This window comes from Astyanax mexicanus, chromosome 7, assembly GCF_023375975.1.
Source record: "Astyanax mexicanus isolate ESR-SI-001 chromosome 7, AstMex3_surface, whole genome shotgun sequence".
Classification (NCBI taxonomy): Eukaryota; Metazoa; Chordata; class Actinopteri; order Characiformes; family Acestrorhamphidae; genus Astyanax; species Astyanax mexicanus.
The window spans coordinates 55,105,447-55,130,425 of NC_064414.1; the positions used below are offsets into that span (position 1 = coordinate 55,105,447).

Consider the following 24,979-nt stretch of genomic DNA (forward strand, 5'->3'; position numbering starts at 1 on the left):
AGAACAGATTGCTTTGCATATTGGTTCATTACGCGATGCAACATTTATTTGCCAAATAAAGGAGGCTCTGTATTTTGCAGGAATTTTGGGAACTTACATTTTTTTTCTCTTAATGTTCGAGGTTTGAGAGGCACAACTAAAAGAAAGGCACTTTTTCTTTTCAGCAAACATAGTGAGGCTCAAATAGTTTTCTTTCAGGAAACACACTCTTGTGATGCGGATGGGAATGATATGGGGTGATATATTTTTTCATGGTACAAATCATTCTGCTGGGGTTGCAATTATCTAAAATACATTTAATGGCAAGGTTTTGGAGGTCTCCTTGTCTGGGGAAGGAAGATGGATTATAATGGTGTTAAAATTGGGTAAAACAAAATTTGTAATTTGTAATGTTTATGGGCATGATCACAGTCCTAGTAATTTGAATACGTTTCAGGAAATCATTACAATTATTTCAGACTTAAAAAACAAGTATGTGGGCGCATTCTTGTTGTTAGGAGGTGAATTTAATGAGGCTCCAAATGATGATATTGATAGATTTTCACCCAAAAACTCGACATACAAGGTTTTTGAGTCCCTAAATAATGATTTACAGGTTATTAATGCTTGGTGCTTCTAACGAACAACTCGAACAACAAAGATTATACATGGTCTTATGCTGCTCTCACCCTCAAATCCCGTATAGATTACTGGCTTTTACCTCTTAGTATGATCCAATATATTCCTAACATTTCAATTAAACATTCCCCCTTATCAGATCACAAAGCAATTTCAATTTCTCTACTGGACATGCTCAGTTTTGCCGTGACCCGGATTCGAACCGGGGCTGCTGCGGCCATAACGCAGAGTACTAACCACTATACGATCACGGCGGGGTAACAGAGCTGTGTTTTGTAATACAGGTTTATCAGTAAATAAATAATAAAGTTTTTGAACGTACTGTACTGACTCTTCCAATTACTCACTGGGTGATTTGTTCACTGAACGTACTGACTCTCAGGGCTGGCGGTGCTCCCGTTGTCTCATTGTGTGTTCACTCCGTTCAATGAACTCAACCTAATAATAATACATTATAAATAAACCCAATATTTAGTTGCATTTAGTGTATTTTCCGGGTGGGTGGGTGGATGTCAATTGGAGCTACAGGTAACTCAACAGTTTTTAAGCTAGAATCGTGGCTGGCACACCAAAATATGCCAAACAATTTACAGAGGAAGCTTTTTTTTGTTTTTTCTTCCTCTTTTTTCATCACCTCTTTTTCTAACAGCTCCTCAGCCTTCTTCCACCGCTCCTCAGCTTCCTTCAACTTTTCTTCATTTTTTTCCTTTACCATCTTTAAAGATTTCGCATAAGATTTTAATTCATTCCTCCAGTGGGACATTTCCGGTTCCTTCTATGTCTAATACTTTGCACCAGCCGGCTGAAGCAAGACTTAGGAACCAGCTCCTCAGTCAAATCCTCCAGGTCATAATCCTCCACCTCCTCCAGCTTCTCAATCACATCGTTCGAGATGCAAGGCCTCACCGGCAGCGGCTCAAAAATGTCATTTAAGCGCTCCTCCGAGGCTTTTTCAGAGGGCTGTTCAGAGGCATTTTTATCCTTAAAGCTCTTAAAAAGCTTATAGAATCGTGGTTTTGGCTGTTCGTCTTGTTGTTTTTCAGAGGACTGTTCAGAGGCCATTTTATCCTTAAAGCTCTTAAAAAGCTTACTGAATCGCGGTTTTGGCTGTTCCTCTTGTAGTTTTTCAGAAGCTTTTTCAGAGGCCTTTTTACTCCTAAAACGCTTAAGCGTTTTTAAAAGCCTTTTCGGCAACGGTTCTTTTTGTTTGATTCCCAACATTGTTTTAAGAGCTTTTATTTGCTCTTTTTCTATTTCTTTCTCCCTCTTTCTTTTCCTCTGCTCCAGCGCCCTCAGCCTGGCGTGCCACGCCTTTATTTCGGAGGCGGTGTATCTCTCCACCGGAACGAAATCTACATCACCTTTCTGTCTGTCTGACTGTTTCCTCTGTCTGTCTGACGTGCGGCGTTTCTTCTTCACTGTGCTAATAAACCCTGCAACCTTCTTACTGCTCAGCTCTTTGAACATCGAACGCTGCGCTCTGATTTATACCCTGTGGGTGATGACGTCATGAAATGATGGGGAGGGGGCGTGGTTTACGCGCGAGAGAGCGATGGCACGCCGCGCGTTCTAGCTGTCTCGTGACGTCATCGCTCTCTCGCGCGTGGAGGTTTACGCGCGAGAGAGTGGTGACGTCACGAGACAGCTAGACAGATGCAGAAACGGAGCGGACAGTGAGCCATCAGGGTTGCCAGATTGTTACAGTGTAATTCAGATAAAACCAATTCACTGGTAAAACGTTGTTTTAAATCCGCTAAAATACTGAGAAAAACACCCAAACAGCTGATGTTCGTCATATTAACAATATTACAGGGTTTATTCCAACATGACCTTAACTAAAATACCTTAAATATCTGACGTATCACTAATTACAAAAAATATATATTTAAATGAGTTTATCTGCATGTTTGTATGATGTGTTTTGTGCCTTGTATTACAGGACACACGAACCAAAAAAGTAAATACAGTACATAAAAATAACCTTGCAAGCCATGAAAGAAATACTCACATATAATAAACAAACAAACACAGCTTTACATTTCCATCAGCAAAGCTCTGTCTCTGCAGGGTTAGATCTCTAACTACAACACTGCTGAGTTAAATTTCCAAACTCCTAACACTTGGTAGTTTTTGTTCACCCGTCAAATCACAGCGTTTCCTCCAGACAATTTCAGACACAACTCGACATTTGGCATGAAACCACCCAATCTGGCAACACTGCGAGCCGGTGTACGCTGTTAATTTCAGGTTTTCTTCATGTAGTTCAATGATATTTATATTTTGATCAGCGTAAATATAAAAGGCATATGAATTACTTCATGATCAGCTTAGAGCTTTACTAACTTTAATTCAGAGCTCAGTTCAGTGTGTTTATGGAGTTTTAAACGGCTCCCCTCTCTCTTTTGAAACGCCAGGATGAACTAATAAATCAATAAGGACCTAGAGATATAATTTTTTTATACACATTGACCTAGATGTAGAGTTTATTATTAATATTTTTATTTCATTGAGTAAATACTACATTCACCGGTGTAAAAACTTGACCTCAATACCAAAATTTGATATATATATATATATATATATATATATTATACTAGACTTTACCTCACAAATCCTTTAGAATGGCTAAGATTAAGACTGTAAAAAAATGGTGACGAGTTCTTCCTGGCCTTGTTAATATTTCTTCTTTTTTATTTCTTTTGTGTATGTGTATTTTCATGCTGTCTTCTCTTGTGGTTTCTTTGTTTTAACTTGAAACTTTAAAGAATAAAAAAGAAAGGCATAGAGAGATACACAGAGAGAGAGAAAGAGAAAGAAAGAGGGGAAGAAAGAGAGAGAGAGATACCCACCTTACCAGTCACAGAAATTATGAATTATTATTTAATTATTGACAAGTTATAATATATATTATAATATAATTCTTATTATAATCATAGTGATTATTTTTGTTATTTTATTATTGTTTGTATTTTATGTATGCCCATATCATTGTTGTTGTTAATTGTTATAATGTTATAATTGTTATAAAGCTATAATAAATTGAAATTGAATTGAGAGAGAGATAGAGAGACAGACAGAGAGAATGTATTAATCATGTTATTATATTATAGGCAGAGGGGTAAGGTAACTAAATACAAATACTTACAAAAATCTTACTGAAGTAGAAAGGTAGGTTACTTATACTTTCCTGAAGTAATTATTTTACTTTTACATAGTGCACTATAGGACTCTGTGGGCGTGGCCTAAGCTTTTGTTCTTAATGAATTTATTTTTTTTCCTTACATTACTTTTACTTTTATACCTTAAGTAGTTTTGAAACCAGAACTTTTATCTTTTTTACTTAAAGAGTAAAAAGCTTGAGTTGATTCTTCAACTTCTGCAGAAGCATTTTATTAAACACTAGTATCATTAAATTTAAGGAAAACAAAGTTTATGATCTTTGGCAATCGACAAATGAAGAAGGAAGTAAAAATGATGATTAATGATATTGAAATTGAAAAAGTGTATGAAAATACATTTCTGGGTGTGATAATTGATCATAAATTATGTTGGAAACAGCACATAAACCACATACAAACAAAACTGGCCAAAACCATTGCAATATTATATAAAACTAAACATATTTTGAATCAGAAGTCATTATATTTACTTTACAGTTTCTTTATGTTGCCGTATATGACCTATTGTGTGGAAATATAGGGAAACACATATAAAACCAATCCAAATCCAATTACCATACTACAGAAGAAAGCTATAAGACTTATTAACCAAGCAAACTACAACGAACCAACCAACAAATATATTATTCATTAAATGACATGCTGTAAAATTCTGAGATTTAGTTGACCTTCATATTGCACAGATAAAGTACAAAGCACAAAATAAATTACTTCCAAATTGTATTCAGGGGAAATTTAAAACTAAAGAGAACTATGAACTAAGGGGAATAGATAGATTTAAAAGAAATGGAGCAAGTACAAATATAAAAAACAGATGTGTATCGGTCAGTGGGGTAAAGCTGTGGAATAACTATAACGAAGAATTAAGAATGCGTAGATCTCTATAAATGTAAAATAATGTTTAAACACAGGGCTGTAAACAATTATATAACTGATAAATGAGCTTTTGTCTTTTTTTTGTTTTATATTGTTTTGTGTCAATACATTTTGTAATAAACATATATAAACAACACACACACACACACATATATATATATATATATATGATGTTAGTTAGGTAAAAAAGGGTAAGCAAAATAAGCTAAAGCTTCAGCCTACACCTTTTCGATTGTTTAAATTCAAGATACAGGATGTGATTTTCTTTCTTTTTCTCTTTTCTTTATTATCTGTTCTTTATGTGTGTGCATGTTTTGCAAAAACTGAAATAAACTAAACTAAACTAAACTAAACTATCTATACTCCTACCTACAGAGAAATGAATCTATTAAATTGAGTAAAATCCCATTCTAAATCCTTAGGGTTTAATATGTGGGCCCTCCTTACAGCTATAACAGCAGTTGTACCAGTAAGTGTTTAACGTAATTGAGTTTTTACACAAGAAGATAATAAAGGAGATAATAAAAAAAAATCACAACTTCATGTAATTTAATTCATTATTTACTGTTTTTAACATTGAAAGTCACAAACAATCCGCTCTGTAAGAGCTTCTCCAATCAGACCTCAGAGTTAACAAGCAGGACAATACAAAACCCACACTGTGCTCACGAATGTGCTCAAAATACTCCACCAGTCTAGAGTGTTACTGAACAGGACCAGGTCACATGTTGCTTGATTTAATATAATCTAAACCCCCAAATGCATTATAAACTTTTATTACATGATATAAATACAGTAATCTCTGCCAATTCTTATGTCCTTTCAATTCTGTTATATTTTAGTAGACAGAAAAAGACTGGAGGCTGAAATATCAGCAAACAGCAGAGTTCTGTAATGGAAGTATCTGCACATATATATCTGAATTGTAGTTTAAGCAGTCAGGTCGTGGTCCTGTGCAGTTTTCTCCGGATCAGTCAGGCTGTTCAGCACTGCGTGGATGCGGAAGTGCAGTCTGGACTCCATGGAGTAGTTCTTATAATTCATCCTGAATAACATGATTCATAAAGAGTCATTAGAAAACACAAACAATACAGGTAGACACACAAAAAACGGTTTACAACTCACGTTATAACACAACTATGTACACTCAGCACACATCAACACACACAGTACAGTAGAGTGAAACGGCAGCCAATCGTGTACAGCATACTCTCAACCGGAAACAACCGTCCACCTGGAGGACTTCACTGGGCATTGAGGAGCTGACCCTGTACCCTGAGTGCCAATCTATATCTAGGCATACGGTCATACTCACATTTACACACACGCACACGCATATTTTTTGAAATTTTAATTTTTCTGGGCAATTTAGGCTACATTCACATTACCAGGCTGAAGGGATTCAAATCAGATTTTTTGCTCATTGTGGCTTGTGGCTTTGGCTGTGTGAACATGCCAAATCCAATTTTTTCAAAATCAGATTTGATTGACTTTCATGTGGTCCTAAATCGGATACATATCAGATTTACGGACATGCAACATGAATGTGAAACGGTCAAATCTGAATTCCTGCTTATTTTTGCTTTTATGCATAAGCATAAGCATTAGTGCTACGTGCTTCTTTCTCGTACCCACACTGCATCTCTTGGTGCAGCTGTGCAGCTATAGCTGCAAAAAAACAGCAAAAGCAAACCACCTGTCCTTTTTCCTACACCTCCTGGACCTGAGCATGAACTTCAGAGCAGCTGTTTACTGTTTCTCCACTCCAGCAAAAGATGCTCCACATATGAGCTGCTAACTCATCCATTTCCCTTTATAAAGCTACGAGTCTCTCCTCTCTCTAATATGAGGGTTTTTGTTGTTGGTGAAGAAGGAGACGTTTATACAGGTATCAATGTGCAGCATGTGAGACGGTGTTTCAGGAACAGATTTGTTCACATAAGAATCACTGACCTTTAAATATATAAATTAAAAATACATTTTTGTTACCTCTTTGTATGTAAACTGATTTTCCTCGTCGTGTTTCTCATTGTACTTACATAAGTAAAAATACATTTTTTTTTTGCAACAAGCTACATACAGTAAAAATGTCTTTGTTTATGTTGCATATACATGTAGTACTGTATTGCTATATGGGGCACCAAATAAATATAAAGAACAGAAAGCAAACATATTTACGTAGACTTGTATGCATTTGCATTTGAATTTGTACCGTGGCCTCATGAAGTCAAAAACATAACCAATTCATAGTTCAGATAACTTTATTATTAATATTTATTGAAGAATAATTTAAAATAATGAAACACTGAATTTTAAAGTTTGGGTCCAAACGTTTGTTTCGTACTGTATTTATAAATACACTTACTTGGCCTTTTCAATGCAGCTGATGGCTTTCTCCACCTCTCCTTGCTGCTTATAGAGGAGACCCAGCTCATACATGGTGAATGGAACCAGATAGTGGTCATATTTGATGGTCTTCTCACTGAGGAACAGAGCATTTATACACAGCCATGCTCTTAATTAATCTTAGAAATACAGAAATGTGAGGTAGAGATGCTGTGAGGTGTTCCTCACCTGGAGATGACCTTGTTGAAGCAGTGCTCGGCCTGCTCCAGACGGCCCAGGTGCCTCAGACACAGGCCTTTCAACATCTGAACAGTACTCTGATCATCAGCGTAGTACACCGACGGATCTGCACAACCCAGAGATACACATATCCTATCATATAATATAATATAATATAATATAATAAGAGTATAATAAGATCTCTGAGGATAGTAATAGTGTATCTAAAAACATTAGAATATCAGTGACAAGTTACTTGATTTCAGTAATTCGGTGGTTTAAAACGTGAAACTCATATATTATATAGATGTATTAAACACAGAAAGATCTATTTTAAGAGTTTATTTCTTTTATTGTTGATGATTATGAAGCTCGCAGCCAATGAAAACTCAAAAATCAGTGTCTCAGAAAATTAGAATATTATATGAGACCAATTAGTACTTTTAGCAGAGTGGGCAGTGTGCCAAGTCCTGCTGGAAAATGAAATCTGCATCTCCATAAAAGTTGTCAGTAGCAGAGGGAAGAAGCATGAAGATATGAAGTGCTGTAAGATTTTGTGGGAAAACAAAACTGCACTGACTTTAGACTAGATAATAAAACACAGTGGATCAACACCAGCAGATGACTGACATGTCTCTCCAAACCATCACTGATTGGTGGAAACTTCACACTAGACCTCGAGCAGTTTGGACTGTGTGTCTCTCCACACTTCCTCCAGACTCTGCTCCCTTGATTTACTAATGAAATGTAAAATTTACTGATGATCCGTGATTGTTTGGAAAGTCATGTAAACCACAAAAATATATATATATATAAAGAATAAATAAACCACAGTTCAAAGTAATAAATCACACTGACCCAAGCAAATTATTTAAAAGAGGAACATCTCTTACTGTCTGCCTGTTTTTTCAGGTCCTCCTCAGCCTTCTCGATGGTGGTCAGGATGTTCTTGGCCAATTCTGGCCTTTTACCAACGATCGTGAAGCCGTTCCACACGTACATCATTTCCTATAAAGAGAGAAAATAGTAGAGCTGCACAAAAATATATATAGCTCTAAAAAAAAGTTAAATACCACTTCAGTTTCTGAATCAGTTTCTCTGATTGTGCTATTTAAAGGTTTATGTTTGAGTAAAATGAACATTGTTGTTTTATTCTATAAACTACAGACAACATTTCTCCCAAATTACAAATTAAAATATTCTCATTTAGAGCATTTATTTACAGAAAATGAGAAATGACTGAAATAACAAAAAAGATGCAGAGCTTTCAGACCTCAAATAAAGAGAACAAGTTCATATTCATAAAGTTTTAAGAGTTCAGAAATAATCAATATTTGGTGGAATAATCCTGTTTTTTTAATCACAGTTTTTTTCATGCATCTTGGCATCATGTTCTCCTCCACCAGTCTTACACACTGCTTTTGGATAACTTTATGCTGCTTTACTCCTGGTGTAAAAATTCAAGCTGTTCAGTTTGGTGGTTTGATGATTTGTGATCATCCATCTTCCTCTTGATTATATTCCAGAGGTTTTCAATTTGGTAAAATAAAACAAACTCATAATTTTTAATGGCTCTCTTATTTTTTCCTGAGCTGTATATATATATATATATATATATTGTAATATTAAAATATACTGTAATTTTACCAAATTTCACGAGAAGTCAATGATCTCAGTGTCACATTTTTAACAATGCAATCCGTGCTTCAATCACAAGAGTAAAATAAATGGTATTAGGTCGATATTATCATAAATCTGATCAATATTGTCATATAAAATTAGAACAGTGTGATTTGTCCTTTTTAAAATTGCACAAAACATTGTACATTCTAGAACATATTCACTAAATAATAACATTATTTAAAAAATAATAATAATTCACTTTCCAAACAATTATTAAACAAGTTATTTATGTTACTGTGGCTTTAGGACAAATAATTGTTTGTTCAAAAAGCAGTGCAGTGAGCAGTGAGTTAAAATGTACGAGTAAAATGTAAATTCTATTAAAAGTTACAACAAATATATTTGTATCAGCCTACAGAATTTTGGCCCCACCCCTAATTTTGAAGTGATAAGAAGTGGTTGGGTCTAAACTGATTTTTGATAAAGCACAACTTGGCAGCCAATCCGGAAAAAATAAGATGTTTACATAAAATCTCTTGCAAAAGGTTTAGTTAAACTAAATATGTTGGTGTTTTTACTCTTTAAAGAGACACAGTATTCCTTTTTATGTATTTAAATTATTTTAACAATTAAATAATAATTTAAGAAATTAGTGCATCACAAAGTCTGCTGAATTTCCCATTGTGAATATTACTGTATTACTAAATGCTCAGAAGTAATTATATAATTTTTTAAATGTCAAACAGCTAAATGGGTGTAGCTTTACCAGTGCTGGTATAACCAGCTTTACTGGGTTGGTGGAGTTGTAGCGTCTGGCTTTACGTGCAGCAAATTTCTCTGTGGGGACGGATTTCCCCGCAAACCTCAACCTCAGACTGTCCACCTGCCTGAAACACAAACACAAAACCAGTGACCATCCGTATTTAACTAAACAAATAGTAAGGAGCCTCCCATTGGATAATAGTAATTACTGCATAGGTGATTATAATGTTTCAGCTTTAACACGTTACAGTATTTAACCCTAACTGATGCAGGGAGTAGCTTCTCTTTTATTAACAACTAAGATGTTTGTTTGTTTCAGAAAGATTAGGTTTAGGCATGCATAAAGCAGAGAAAACATCTAAAGAGATTGTAGCTAAAACTACTATCTGTTTAAAAACTGTTTATTACATTATTAAACAATGAAGAGACAGTGGAGGATCATCATCGTCCTGCAATTACTTAAAAGTTTGGTGAAATCGTACAAATTGCAGAAAAACAACCCTTAAACTAAGACATATGTTTAGTAGTGAAAGTAAGAGCTTTCCCACACACACACACACACAATGCAGCAAAGAGAACTAAAGTGAAGTGAATGGGACTACTCTGCTATTGAAATACAATTATTTGACATCAGCTTCCGGAGCCCTGAGAGAGCACAGTTGGCCTTGCTCTCTCTGGGTGGGTACAGTAGATGGCACTCTTTCCCCTATTCATTACTCCTAGGGTGATGTGGATCAGCACAAGGCTGTGCGTCTGTGAGCTGATGTATCAGAACCGAGTTGCTGCGCTTTCCTCCCAGCGTTAGCGCTGTGATGCTACTCGGCAATGCTATCATCTAGTGATGGGGGAGTCCTAAAGAGTGGGTTGGGTGATTGGCCTTGTAAATTGAGGAGAAAATGGCATAAAAAAAGAAACTGTTTTATGTAAAGTACAGTTATCCAGGGAAATGTTTAATAGTGAAAGTAAGAGCTTTCCCACATGCACACAATGCAGTATTTTATTTATAAGACACTGATGATATCCTCAATATTCTTTTTAAAACATAGCATCATTAAAATACAGACAATTCATCACAATATGATAAAATATCAATATATTGCCCAGCTCTATGGCAGATTCTGATTACCTGAACAGTCCTGTGATATCCTCCCCAGTCTTCTTCACCTCCTCCTCCGACAGCATGCTGAGGATAGAGGCTTTCTGGAACACGTAGGTAGTCTGCAGGAAAAGGTTTAAATTTTTTTCACAGTGGCTTGCAAAAGTATTCATACCCTTTGAACTTTCACATTTTGTCACTTTGTCACAACCACAAACTTAAATGTATTTTATTAGGATTTTAAGTGATATGAAAATACTTTGCGTCGGTTTAAATCTGAAGTGGAACTAAAATTAAACATGGTTTTCAAAATGTTTAATCAGATAAAAATCTGAAAAGTGTTACGAGCAAAAGTATTCAGCCCGCTTTACTCTAAAACCCCTAAATAAAATATTGCGGTGCAATCAATTGCCTTCAGAAGTCACTTAATAGAGTTAATCCAGTTGTGTGTAATTCAGTCTCAGTATAAATACAGCTGTTCTGTAAAGGCCTCAGTGGTTTGTTAGTGAACACTAGTGAACAAACAGCATCATGAAGAACAAGGAACTCACCGACAGGTCAGAGATAGAGTTGTGGAAATGTTAAAGAACGGTGAGGTTTGCAAGACACTGTATTTATTTCTATATTTTTTCCCCATATTCTCCCAATTTAGCTAAGCCAATCGTCCCACCCATTCAGCTGTATATCCCCCCTTATCACTAGTGATGCTTTAACACCAGGAGGGTGAAGACTAGCACTACATCAGCTCACAGACGCAGCCTTGTGCTGATCCATATCACCCTATAAGTGATGAGGGGAAATAAGAGCGCCATCTACTGTACTGTACCCACCCAGAGAGAGCAAGGACAATTGTGGTCTCTCAGGGCTCTGGCAGCAGATGGCAAGCTGCATGACTGGGATATTGTTGATGATAACTGCAGAATTTCTCACTGTATTTATTGGTTTGGCTGTATAAACATGATCATCATCATCCTGTGATCTTTTAAAACATCACATTCCTGAGTTCAAGTGTTGGTTTTTCTGCCTTTTGTGCAATTTCACCATGTGTTTAATAGTGAAAGTAAGAGCTTTCCCACACACACAATACATTGAAAAGGACTCAAGTGATTGGGACTTTTCTGCTATTAAAATACTGTTTTATTTGCCATCAGCTGCCGGAGCCCTGAGAGAGCACAGTTGTCCTTGCTCTCTCTGGGTGGGTACAGTACAGTAGATGGCGCTCTCTCTTTTCCCTCATCACTCCTAGGGTGATCTGGATCAGCACAAGGCTGCGTCTGTGAGCTGATGTATCAGAACCAAGTCCTAATGAGTGAGTTGAGTAATTGGCCTTGTAAATTAAGGAGAAAATGGGATTAAAAAAGTAATAAGAAATGTTTAATAGTGAAAGTAAAGGCAGGTACGGTACCTGAGACCACTTGCTCTCCTTACAGAGCAGGTCGGCGTAGCGGTACGCCTCCAGCCAGTCCTGCTGGAACGAATACGCCCACATCAGCTCCCAGTAACACAGGTGATGGATCTGACGCCACTCCTGCTGCGTCGCTATACACTCCAGAAACTTTCTCTGAGCCTGTTTTATATACACAGCACCAGTCAAAAGTTCAGACACACCTTAAACTCAGTGCTTTTTTTATTATTTTAAAATGTTCTGCATTGTAGATTAATACTAAACTCATTCAAACTATGAAGAAAAACATACGGAATTATGTAGTAAACTTGAGTGACAGTTTCCTCATAAGGTTTTTGATGGTCTGCACTTTTTTACTTTTCTTTACTTAGATGAGTATTTCTTGCTTCTCATAATCTGGATTCGAACATTACTCAAATATTCACTATTCACTGTATACCTGTAACTCTACCTCTTCACTACTTTACTTTAACTGATGCTCTCAAACACTTTATTAAGAGACGAGAAATTCAAGTAATTAACTCTTGATGAGTTCAGCACAGCTGTTAACTGAAAGCCTGAATTCCAGGAGACTCTACCTCATAAAGCTGACTGAGAAAATCCAGCAGAGATGTCCAAAACCAATCATCTAAGCAAGAGGAGCTACTTTAAAAATGTAAAATATAAAACAGATTCTGGTTAATTAATAATTATTCTACAATGCAGAACATTGTAAAATGATTCATCACTGTTGATTGTGGCTCAATCAGTCAGACCTGAAAATGTAAGAAAGTAAGGAGTAACTGAAGCTGATCACATTTCAGGTCAAATTTTTATATCATGCTAAAATAATGTACACTTTGTAACACCACTATGCATGTATTGTCTATCTTTAATGTCTGTTGATGAATTAAACACAGTTGTATTTACATTGTATTTAGGTCTGTTTTGGCAGTTACGCTGCTTCTTTGATATCAAACTTTGTGGGGTGTCAGCGCCACCTGCTGGACTAAAATGAGATATCAGATCTGGAAGTGTGCTAAAGTTAGAAGTTACTGAGGCTGAACTGTACAGTAAAAAACGTTACTTACAGTCTCAAACTCGCCTTTCAACACCGCAATCCGGGCAGTGTAGAACAGCATGAGAGCACCCTTCAAAACACACACACACACACACACACACACACACACACACACACACACACACAATAATAATGCATTACAATATATAATAGAATAAAGCAAAATAAAAATAATAATAAAAAATTAATTAAATAAATAAATAAATAAAAATAAAGTATTAATTGTCCTCCGAAGAGGGGGGGTGGTGGTTGGGCCCCAAAAAAAAAAACAATATATAATAGAATATAATATAATATAATATATGACTTCAATCTGAACAGTTCACGCTTTGTATGCTGCATGCATGCACGACAGAGCAATGCTTCACGTTAAGTTTCACTTTAATCCCTCAGCCAGAATCTCAAGAGCTATGAATGAGTTCAGACTGCAGCTGAGCTTATCATCTAGAATTCGCTTCAGCTTTATTATTTACATTTTATCTTTGACACCACAGCAACAGTCTGATGCCATAATCAACCAATTCATTAGGAACACTTTGTGGATGCGACACAGGATTTCTAATATCAATGAAACAGTAATATCAGTAAAAGGCATTTTTAGTAATTTGCTGCAGGGTGTGTTAGTTGACGTACTTTGGGGAATTTGAGAGTGTAGGGCTTTAGAAGAGCCTCTGCCTCAGCCAGGTTACACTCACCAGTACCTAACAAATCATAAATAAAGGAAATATAAAAAAAAACATATTATATACAGTATATACTCTAATGACCAACATGTGACTAAGAAATGCCACAAGAGGGCAGCAGTGACATTAATAATATAAAACTCACTTCAAATAGGTTATAAACTGACTGACAGCACAAATCTGATTTTTGGTACATCTATTTTTTTTAGATTCAGGTTTTACTGGTTTAATGACACACTGATACTGTAATAGAATGATTCATATGTACAGGGGTTGGACAATGAAACTGAAATACCTGGTTTTAGAGCACAATAGTTTATTGTGGTGACGGACAGTTCTGGTGGAAACAGGAGAGTTGAGGTGCACATTGAATTCTGCGTGATTTGATCAGCCGTGGTTTTATGTTTTTTGGATACAATCCGGGTTAGCACCCGAACATCCCTTTCAGACAGCTTCCTCTTACAGCGTCCACAGTTAATCCTGTTGGATGTGGTTGGTCCTTCTTGGTGGTATGCTGACATTACCCTGGATACCGTGGCTCTTCATGCATCACAAAGACTTGCTGTCTTGGTCACAGATGCTCCAGCAAGACGTGCTCCAACAATTTGTCCTCTTTTGAACTCTGGTATGTCTCCCATAATGTTGTGTGCATTGTAATATTTAGAGCAGAACTGTGCTCTTACCCTGCTAATTGAACCTTCACACTCTGCTCTTACTGGTGCAATGTGCAATTAATGAAGATTGAACACCAGGCTGCTCCAATTTAGCAATGAAACCTAAAATCCCACAATAAAATGATGACAGGTGTTTCAGTTTCATTGTTCATCCCCTGTAGATTTGCTTTTAAAAAGTGCTTTATGACTTGTGGCCTCAATGTCAGAGTAAATGTGGTGGTGTTTGTTACCCAGGATGACTGTGATGTAGATGTTGAACATGAGGAGGGTGAAGGCGCTGAGGATGGAGCGCAGGCTGTTGGTTGCGGCTCCGTGACGCAGGTGACTCAAACCCACCTCCTAATTAAACACAGCGATTAGTTAAATCCTTTAACAGGCCAGGATTTTTGTAAATTGCCAGCCTGACATTTCAACACTAAATCTTGAGAATTTCTATTTAGGCATTTCTTTTTTGATATAGAACATTACTGTAATTACATTACTGTAGTTGTAATAGAAAACATAAAAAAGTTAAGTAAATCTGCTAATGTCAAAATATAATGAATAAAATCATTTAATAAAAAACCTTTATTTGTCTAGTTTTTACGTCTATTTTCAAACCTGCAGGATTTGTGTTGCTTCCTGATTGATTGTTACTGATCTGAAATTATTCATTATTATTAAGTGGAGTAGAAAGAAAATAGGCAGCTTCTCCATATGTCCTGTAGGTGATTTCAAACCCTCACATTTTCAGAATGTAAATAACTTTTTTACTGCAAAAAAAGGGTTTTGTATCACCTACACCTGTAGCCCGTATACAGGACAATGCATTTTAAGTGGTTAAATCACACATAACAGTTTACATCATACTGCACTACCTCCAAAAGTCACGAGACATGATACCAGTTTCTGTCCCATGATATGTGGCACGTCTAACTTACTCTGTTTCCTGAAAATCCAACAAATTCCAGCAGTCTGAGAATCCTCGCAGGAAACAAAGACAGCATCTGACACATAGAAACACACGGAAACAAACACTGTATTAGTACTGTAGTTAAAATAGGGATGCATCAATATAGTAAGAAATGTAGGACAATTCCATTTTTCTATATATCTGTAAAAATTCAGTGGTTTTCATTATATTAAAATGTTCTTCATTGTAAATTACATGGATACTAAACTCATCCAGACTATGATGAGAAACTCAAGAACTTATTAAGAAGTATTCTCAAGTGCAGTTGCAGAGACCATTTAAAAACATTATAATGATGGAACTGGCTCTCATCAGGACTGCTCCAGGAAAAGAAGAGCGAGAGTTTCCTCTGTTGTACAGGATAAGTTTATCAGAGTTACCAGAATCAGAAACAACAAGTTAACAAAACAGCTCCCCAGATAAGAGCACCTAAAAAAACTGACTAGTACTGTATATGCTGTGCTAAAAATGTTTTTTTTTTTGTATGTAATAGTGCGAATTATTGTGTATGAACTGGCAGTTCTTGTTTATACTTTACCAAGTTAAAGGATCCAATGCCCATATTGACTCCGCCCACAAAATGGTTGTGTGCGTCGTTGTCTTTGCCTTTATCCAGCAAAGTCTCACACTCTCTGAGGGTTAAAATAAATCCAAAGTAACAGTTGTGTTCTTATAAGGTATTAAATAAAGTAACTTACACGCTGATTAGCCAAGCATCACCTCTGACATGTTGAGTAATAACTATGAGTTATATATTCAGTAGTTTAAAGTCTTTATTTGTACTTAATTGGTAGATTTACACCATTACACACCATCTGAAGTAAGTTTACTTACTTGAATGTGAGGTAACTTGTTCGCATTTTAAGTCCAGCTTTGATGAAACCGATCATACTCTCATCCTGTTCATAAAAAAAAACATAACTGTTTTTGTCGTCAGCACCACAACCTTTATTATTTAGAGCTCAAAATAATCTATAAAACTTAATAAAGCTTACAGACTCCAGTATTAACGTTTGTGTGCAGTATAGCTAAAGCACATGTCTACAGGTGAGTGCAGGTGTACCTCCACAAAGCTGAGTGCTGCCATCTGCAGGAGAACCTCAGCATAGCACAGCTCTGCATGCATCTCCTCTGGAGGAAATAAGATTATAACCACTTAACCCTTTCAGACCTGAATTATTTGATTATGTGATGGAAATATATAAAGAAAATGCTGTTTTCTACTATTACTATTACTATTTACTACTATACTAATAAAATCTATATTAAAAATAAATCCAATTTACCCAAACTGTTTATTCCTAAACATGATAAAAAGTTATCTTAAATTACAAAAAAAAATAGTAAAAATGAGCTTGTATTATTTGCTATTTTTTGTTTGTTCAATGCAGTGGGCGGGGTTACGCTACTGTTTTATTGGCTAGTTTATGATTTATTCTGATGGACAACAATTAGTCTTATTTAGTGTTCTGTCATTAAGTTAGGGGCTAAAAAAGTAAAAATGGTGTGGAAGCATGGATGGTGTTAGACCTGTTTTGTTTTTGTTTTATATTAAACATCTTTTGTCTTTTGCATTTTTAAAAATGTGGTATAAAAATGTTGAGATGCAGTATATAAGGCAAGACAAAATGTTGTATAGTTAATTGTACAATGTAGTGAACCGACATACAGTGAGAAATAGCCTAACTGCTAAAATAATTTAGAACATCCAATTTTTAGTTGGACTATTTATTTTTATTTGTACTTTTACTAACTTTTGACTAAAATATGGTCAAATAGATCAATTCTGTTAATAGTTCACTTAATCTCATTTTTAAGCATTTTAAGCAGGGCTGGTATATTACCTTGGCCTCATTTAGACCATGTCAAAAATGTCCTCTATTTCTAGGTCAGTTTGGATAAAAGCTGTTGTAGAAAAGAAAATGAAAGGTGGGTCAACACCCACCTCTCGTCCGGGGTTACTCTTCAAAGCGTACGCTAAATTTAATGCAAAAATGTAATGTAAAAATGTATTGGAGTGTAGTTACTCTTTAAGACATATTTGAGTGTAGTTTAGAAACCCTGAAAATAACCTCTGGCCTGTGTAAGCGTCTTCTATTATAGTTTAAAAGTCAATTTTACTGCTTTTAAAACCTTTTAAAGAACTCAGTAAATATAATTTAAGAACCAAAAATGTAATTGTAATGTAGTTTTGTTCTCTCCCCAGTTATGTTAGCAAAATGTCCGCTGACTTTAGTATGGTATCTAACTTGCCGCTAATGTTAGCTAGTTTTCCGCTAACCTTAGTTTTATCCCTGGTAACATTAGCTAGCTAAAGTTAGTATGTCAGCTAGCTCGCTGCTAAAGTTAGTATGTTCCATAGCTCACCACTAAAGTTAATGTTAGCTAACTCGCCACTAACGTTAGCTAGCTTTTCGCTAACCTAAGTTTTATACCATGTAACATTAGCTAGCTTACTTTAGCTAGCTAAAGTTAGTATGTTAGCTAGCTTGCTGATAAAGTTAGTATGTTAGCTAACTCGCCACTAATGTTAGCTAGCTCTCTGCTTACCTTAGTTCTCTCTCTGGTAATGTTAGTTAGATCGCTTTAGCTAGCTAAAGTTAGTAGGTTAGCTAGCTCACCACTAAAGTTAGCATGTTAGCTAGCTCGCTGCTAATGTTAGTATGTTAGCTAGCTTGCTGCTAATGTTAGTATGTTAGCTAGCTCGCTGCTAAAGTTAGTATGTTAACTAGCTTGCTGCTAAAGTTAGTATGTTAGCTAGCTTGCTGCTAATGTTAATATGTTAGCTAGCTCGCTGCTAATGTTAATATGTTAGCTAGCTCGCTGCTAATGTTAGTATGTTAGCTCGCTCACTGCTAAAGTTAGTATGTTAGCTAGCTTGCTGCTAAAGTTAGTATGTTAGCTAGCTCGCTGCTAATGTTAGTATGGTAACTAGCTTGCTGCTAAAGTTAGTATGTTAGCTAGCTTGCTGCTAATGTTTGCTAGCTCTCTGCTAACCTTAGTTTTCTCCCTGGATTAGATGTTTACGATGGGCCACTGTGTTTTCCCAACGGCATTAAACACACCATCTGAAAATTTAATACCTACAGCAAATTTACAGTAAATTTAAGACCTTAATTTTTTTTATTTTAGACTTTTTAAAGATCTGCTAGAACCCTGTATAGTGTTTAGAGTGAAAAAAGGAGCAGCTATAAAAAATAATAACTCCTCAGATAAACTTCAATAGAATTATACAGATTAAATGATGATTAAGGTGATTAATTTAAAAGTCTACCTTCAGTCATCTGCTCGGGTTCATGTTTATACACCATGTAAGAAATGGCGTCCAGGACGGTGCTCTGCCTCTTCCTCAGCCTGGAGCACAGAGACAGCGAGAGAGAACACTCCCACATTAACCCAGAGATCACATCTTATTCATCTATTATTTAATATTGATTATTTTACTAGTAGCAGCAGGTGTACGAACTTCTGGCAGGTGTTGAGGCCGTCCTTCAGGGCCAGCATAGCGGTCTGCATGTCCCTGGGGTCAAAGGTCATTCCGGCCTGCATGGCCAGGATGCTTCCATATCCCATCGCATGATACACACTCACATCCCTCCTGCAGAACACACACGGACACACAATTAATAAGTCAATAGATAAATAATACTCAAAACAAAAAGCCAACAATATGACAATGAGCCCCATTTTAGTGTTCTGTAAGCATGTTGTCAACCGTGCACAGTGCAACTTGATTTAGGGCATATCCGTGTGTCTTTGCTATCGAAACGATGGGAAAAGTACTCGTTGCTCGGCTCGAAATGCACAAAAAGCATGTGCTAATTCTCATAATTAATCAGGGGTGTGGTTAATAATAATTTTGGGCGTAACGTGAAATAAACCAATCAGAGTGTCACTTGCTTATCATTCCCTTTAAGAGCCAGGTGAGCTCTGACTTTCTGACTTAAATGTAATGTTAAAAATTGTAACCATGACCTAGGAAAGAATTTGTTTATGTAAAGCAATAAATCTTAAGCATTGTGTAAGTGTATGATTATTTGCTTTTTTTTTTAGAAATCATGATCTTAATCAGTCTAAATTTTAATTTTCACCTTATTTTAAGTAATTTTAACCAAAAAAGTCCAATATAAAGGTCATATTATTCTGATTCTTGTGTACAAATGTAGATAAAATAATCACTGAATTCTTTCGTCCCTCATTCTCAGAATTTACGATTGCTTATTTTTAGAAATCTGTCAGAGAAAAGTTTGATATTTACATATATTTTGACTAGTTTTTGCTAATCTATTTTTTGCAGTGCATTTCAGACCTTAAGTACTAATTAAATACTCAATTAAATTAATTTCTGTGAGGAAAGAGTACAGTAACATTTACTCACCAGGGTCTGAGCACGTCCAGAGCTTCAGAAAACCTGTTATTCAGAAAGAGACTCAGAGCCACCGAGCACTCGTTTAACGCCGTCTTTAGATCCATCTGACCACTCCTAAATAAACAATTATAAACAGAGTTATAAAACACAGAATTACACACACAGAAATCCCCACTCAACAGCGTCACTGTGTTTACATATACACTCAGTTATCTGCAGTTATCTGATTAATCAAGTGATCATAAACAGCACTCTAATTTATTGCATCATATTAGAGTCTAGAAATCGGATTAAGAAATCTGATAAAGGTTAAATAATCGGATTTCTCAGAATAATCTTCTACTTAATCAGATTCCATTCAGACAGACACTCCTTACAAATAATCTTTATCTTTCTGCAGCAATGAAAAGAAAAAAACAGAAACTGTAAAAATGAAGATGATTAAGATGGTATATGATTGATCAGCTTTTTTTTTTTTCAATTTTTTTTCCCATTTTGTCCCCAATTTACACAGCAAATTACCCAACCCACTCATTAGGACTCCCCCCTATCACTAATGATGCCCCAACACACCAGGAGGGTGAAGACTAACACATGCTTCCTCTGATTCATGTGAAGTCAGCCACCGCTTCTTTTCGAGCTGCTGCTGATGCTGTAGCATTGTCGAGCAGCATCACAGCGCTAACACTCGGAGGAAAGCGCAGTGACTCGGTTCTGATACATCAGCTCACAGATGCCCTGTGCTGCAGACATCACCCTAGGAGTGATGTGGGAAGAGAGCGCCATCTACCCACCCAGAGGGAACAAAGCCAAAGCGCCGGCAGCTTGATGGCAATGATTGAATAATTATCAAAAAGCTGATCAATCAGCCTTTATTTTCACTCAAGGGTAACCCACATTTTAAAAGGACTGAAAAATACATTTAAATTAAAATAAAGCATTTCATCAGGTCAGCTAAAATAAGGAACTTCATAAAAAATCATAATAAGCACAACATGATGTTAAGCTGCATGAAAACTGTGATTAAAAACCAGGGTTATTCCACCACATATCTAAACTCTTAAAACTTTATGAATATGAATTTTTATGTTTGTTATTTCATATAATCTTCATATACTCTTCATTTTCTCTACTGGTTATGTGAGTTACCTGGTGCTGCACTGATACAAGAACTACTGTGAACATGGAGCAAACTCAGACTTGAATTATCTGTGAATAAGCAGATAATCCAAATGACCACAGAATCTGCTCTAAAAAGAGACTACACCATAATGCACATTTTAAAAATAGTACTTTTTTAGCATGCTCAGTGGCAGCACAATTACACAATCTGACCAAGAACTTCTCATAACACCACCCCAAAACTAAGACCAGCTCACAGCTCACAGACTGGGACTAATCTATTATAATGAACTCACGGAAGCTCATGACTGCAAGACTAAAGCATTAGAGTCAGACACAGAGCCAGAGGCAAGAGCATCCGAGGGCAACAAGTCAAAGTCCAATCTGCCTATCCAGCATGTGGATCAGACTAAATCTAAATTTAAATTAATATGTTCAGCGAGTAATAAGTTTCCAAAAAAAGCTCTGTAGTATTAAGAGACTACAGGTCCTAATATAGTGATCTACAGGTGAGTTGTCAACCGTGCACAGTGCAGTTTGAATCATGGCATGGTGTCAGTGTGTCTTTGCTATCACAATGACAGGAAAAGTACACATTGTGCAGCTTGAAATGCATGTACTAATTCTATTAATTAATGATGGTTTTGGTTAATTTTTGGGCGTAACGTGAAATAAATCAAAGTGTCTTGCTCATCAACTTTGGCAGATTGCTATTTTAACGGTGCAGCTACCTGGACGTGTCCAACAAACGCTTCTCAGCAGAGGAAACTGAGCTGCTGGTTGACGCTGTGAAGGAGCGTCAACCTATTTTGTTTATTGTTGATGTAAAAGTTGGGTTTGTGCTGCTGTGTGTTCATGTGTGTGTAATAAGTGGGGGTGTACGCTCGGCTCGTCGCCTGTGTTACCGAGGTAGCGATGAACGTCTGACTGTTGGCGTCTGTCTAGGTTGTATTCAGTCAGTGGAGCTCCTGTGTTTTCTGTTACCAAGATAAACAAGCAAAACTCCAGAAATGTACCTGAACACACCTCATTTCCAGAACGCCACGCCCATCAGTGTAGATATATTCAGAAGATCTGCTGCTGTTTAAACCAGGCAGGAGGAAGGAGTATAAATACTGTTGGCGGGGTGTAAGATAGCGATGAGCACTGCGGCATGCCTTACACAGGTTGTAAGATAGGACCCAAATAGTGTTTAACAAGATGACGCTTTCTCTACCAATATATATTGATTTTAATGCTAAAAGCAAAAGAAAAGTCAAGAAAGAAAAAGGGAAATTTTATGATGCACTAAAAAGTTTTGCACAGATTTCCTATCCGTTGTATTACTATTAGTAATAATGACCACAAGACAAGATCACAAAGACAGATGTACTCACTCAGTGCTGTGGTTCAGATCTTCCTCGATTCCATTCTAAAACAGAAAAAAAAGGAGTTATACAAACTCAGTCTGGCCCCCACCCGACCCATAAACACTGAGAATAATCATGATGACGGTCAGAGCTTCACCTGTTTAGACCATCAATCCATAGACCAGATCCTGGAGAAACCACAAGCTACAGATCCCAAATTTCTACAACATTTACCAGTAAATTTGAGTCAGAATCAGCCAGTTTAACCAGGAGAAGCAAAAAACATTCAGAACAGTTGTCATTAACTTGTTTCTGAAAGACAAAACTTAGGATGCAACAGTAGAACGTTCCAAGACAAGTCTTAAAACGACCAAGATTAACGTCACAAGATGCTGTGTCCGGTAAATCTAGTAAATTTGTAAGGTGGGCGGAGCCTTTATGAACATCAGTGAACATACTGAGACTTGGTGCCATGACCCTGTTATCACTGGTTGTCCTTTATTGGACCACTAATTTTGGTAGGCACTGCGCACTATATACAGGGAACACGCCACAAAACCTGCCTGATGTTCTGTAGATGTTCTGACCCAGTGATTGTCTAGACTAGAACATCAGAGTTTGGTTCTTGTCTTAGTTGCGATATTCCACCAACATGGAACTGGTACCGTTCTGGTTTGCGGACCTAATTTTGATCTGTTTGCATCGTTTACACCAACAAGTAAAAGAAGTAGGTTCTGGAACCAGGAATGTTAGTTTGCAGTGGAAATAAACCTAAGAAAACTAGGTTCTTCAGCGTGAACCGTATTTGTTTCTGTTCACCGCCGCTGTGCAGCACCCTCTGTTGATGATGTATTATGTGACGTTTTCACAGTAGCACTAAAACTGGTGAAAATGTGGGCTGGTTCACTGGAAAGCACCACAGTTTTTATAAGCCCGAAGGCAGGTCGACTATGTGACAGAACAAGATGAGCATTGTTTCCTCAGCAGTTGCTGGACTTTTTAAAATATATATATATATATTTTTATAAATTTATTTCTGATTTTTTCCCCCATTTTCTCCCAATTTGGATATCCAATTGTCCCACCCCTTTGTGTGTCCCCATCACCGGTGACGCCCGTGACTGTCGGAGGATGCGGATGAGCACACGCCTCCTCCGACACGTGTGAAGTCAGTCACCCCTTTTTTTTGAGCGGATGAATCACTGCCTGAGCAGCTAGCGCGCTCAGAGGAAAGCACAGCGGCTAGGTTCTGATTCATCCGCTCACAGACGCCTTAAGTGTGATGGGGAGAGAGTGCCATCTACCCACCCGGAGGGAGCAGAGCCAATTTTTCTCCCTCTGAGCGCCGGCAGCTGATGGCAAAGCTGCATGAGCGGGGGGTTCGAACCTGCGACCTCCTGCTCATAGTGGCAGCGCTTTAGACCGCTGTTTTATTTTAGGGTGTTTTCTCTCATAAATATTCCTTGTGCTTTTTGTACATGCTGTGCTTTTGTAAAAAAGAAAAATATGACAAAAAAAAACAGATAAAAAAATAGAATGCTACTATTATAGATTTGTATAATAATAGCATTGACAATAATGTATCATCACAAAAATACAATTCAATAAATGTCAATATATTTCCATACTGTAAGCAGAAAATGTACTGCTAAATCTAATATTGTACAATACATTTAATTGTTTAACTGTCATAGTAATTATTAATAATTAATTATTAATTCTTAGAAAATAATGACCATGTTTATAAAAGACATAAGTAGCACTTTTAAATGTTCAACTCCTTACAGATTTATTATCATTAAAGCATCAGGCAGCCCACACACACACACACACACACACACACACACACACACACACACACACACACACACACACACACACACACACACACACAAACTATCCTGTGTTTAACCCTCCTATTATCTTCATTTGTCAGAAACAGCAATGGTGTTCTGGGGTTAATTTGAGCTGGTGCATGTTTACTTATCCAAAAGATGTCTAAAAACAAATAAAAAAATCCTTACAAGCCTAGTAAATATTTTATTACTAACTCCATTACTAATTATTCTATCAATATTTAGTGCAACAATGTTTCTTACCTCTAACAGGTAATGGTTTAATTAGGATAATTAAAAAAATGCATGTTCATTTTTAATGCTTTACTACTTTATTACTTCTAAAAGAGCAACATACAAAACACAGTAGTTTTACACAACATTGAAACATAATATTGCAGTTTAGTTTTAGTTTTAGTTTTAGTTTTTGCAGGGGGTGGTTGTGGCAAATATGTGAAATAAACCATTTTTATATTATATGTTGATTAATTACACTAATTAACACAAGCAGAAGAAGTTTCATACTAAAAAATACTTTTTTACTATTTTTTTCAGATCTTTACACTTTAAAACGGGTTAATTTGACCCAGAACAGAACAGGAGGGTTAAGTGTGTGTTACCTTGGTGAAGTCCACATCTGCAGTTTCTACTCGGGACATGTTCGGGTTAATCCTGGTCCAGAACTTCAGGAGCTTCAGGACTGATTATCTGCTGAAGATCAAAGACTACAGAACATCTAAAGTTCCGGAAGATGAGTCTGTGTTATCTCTCCAGCTGCTTTCACTCAGACTCCTTCATCAGCAGCCTCAAC

The 24,979-nt window shown here is 36.5% G+C and overlaps 1 protein-coding gene and 1 non-coding gene across 2 annotated transcripts; both read right to left on the minus strand.

Moving 5' to 3' along the window:
• Positions 1-800: 800 nt before the first annotated feature.
• trnah-aug (transfer RNA histidin (anticodon AUG)) lies at positions 801-872 on the minus strand. The gene has a single exon. It is a non-coding gene; the product is annotated as a tRNA-His (tRNA).
• Positions 873-5,218: 4,346 nt separating this feature from the next.
• Positions 5,219-24,971, minus strand: LOC103039267 (tetratricopeptide repeat protein 39B). Its single transcript, XM_022685967.2, has 19 exons — positions 24,789-24,971; positions 22,361-22,395; positions 19,872-19,976; positions 18,960-19,091; positions 18,768-18,847; positions 16,557-16,624; positions 16,328-16,392; positions 16,032-16,125; positions 15,462-15,527; positions 14,772-14,880; positions 13,818-13,885; positions 13,195-13,254; positions 12,125-12,286; positions 10,750-10,841; positions 9,628-9,748; positions 8,132-8,246; positions 7,248-7,365; positions 7,039-7,155; positions 5,219-5,718 (listed from the first exon to the last, which is right to left on the minus strand). Exons 1-19 carry the CDS (start codon positions 24,825-24,827, stop codon positions 5,604-5,606), a joined length of 1,761 nt encoding a protein of 586 aa, XP_022541688.2. The 5' UTR covers positions 24,828-24,971; the 3' UTR covers positions 5,219-5,603.
• Positions 24,972-24,979: the final 8 nt, after the last annotated feature.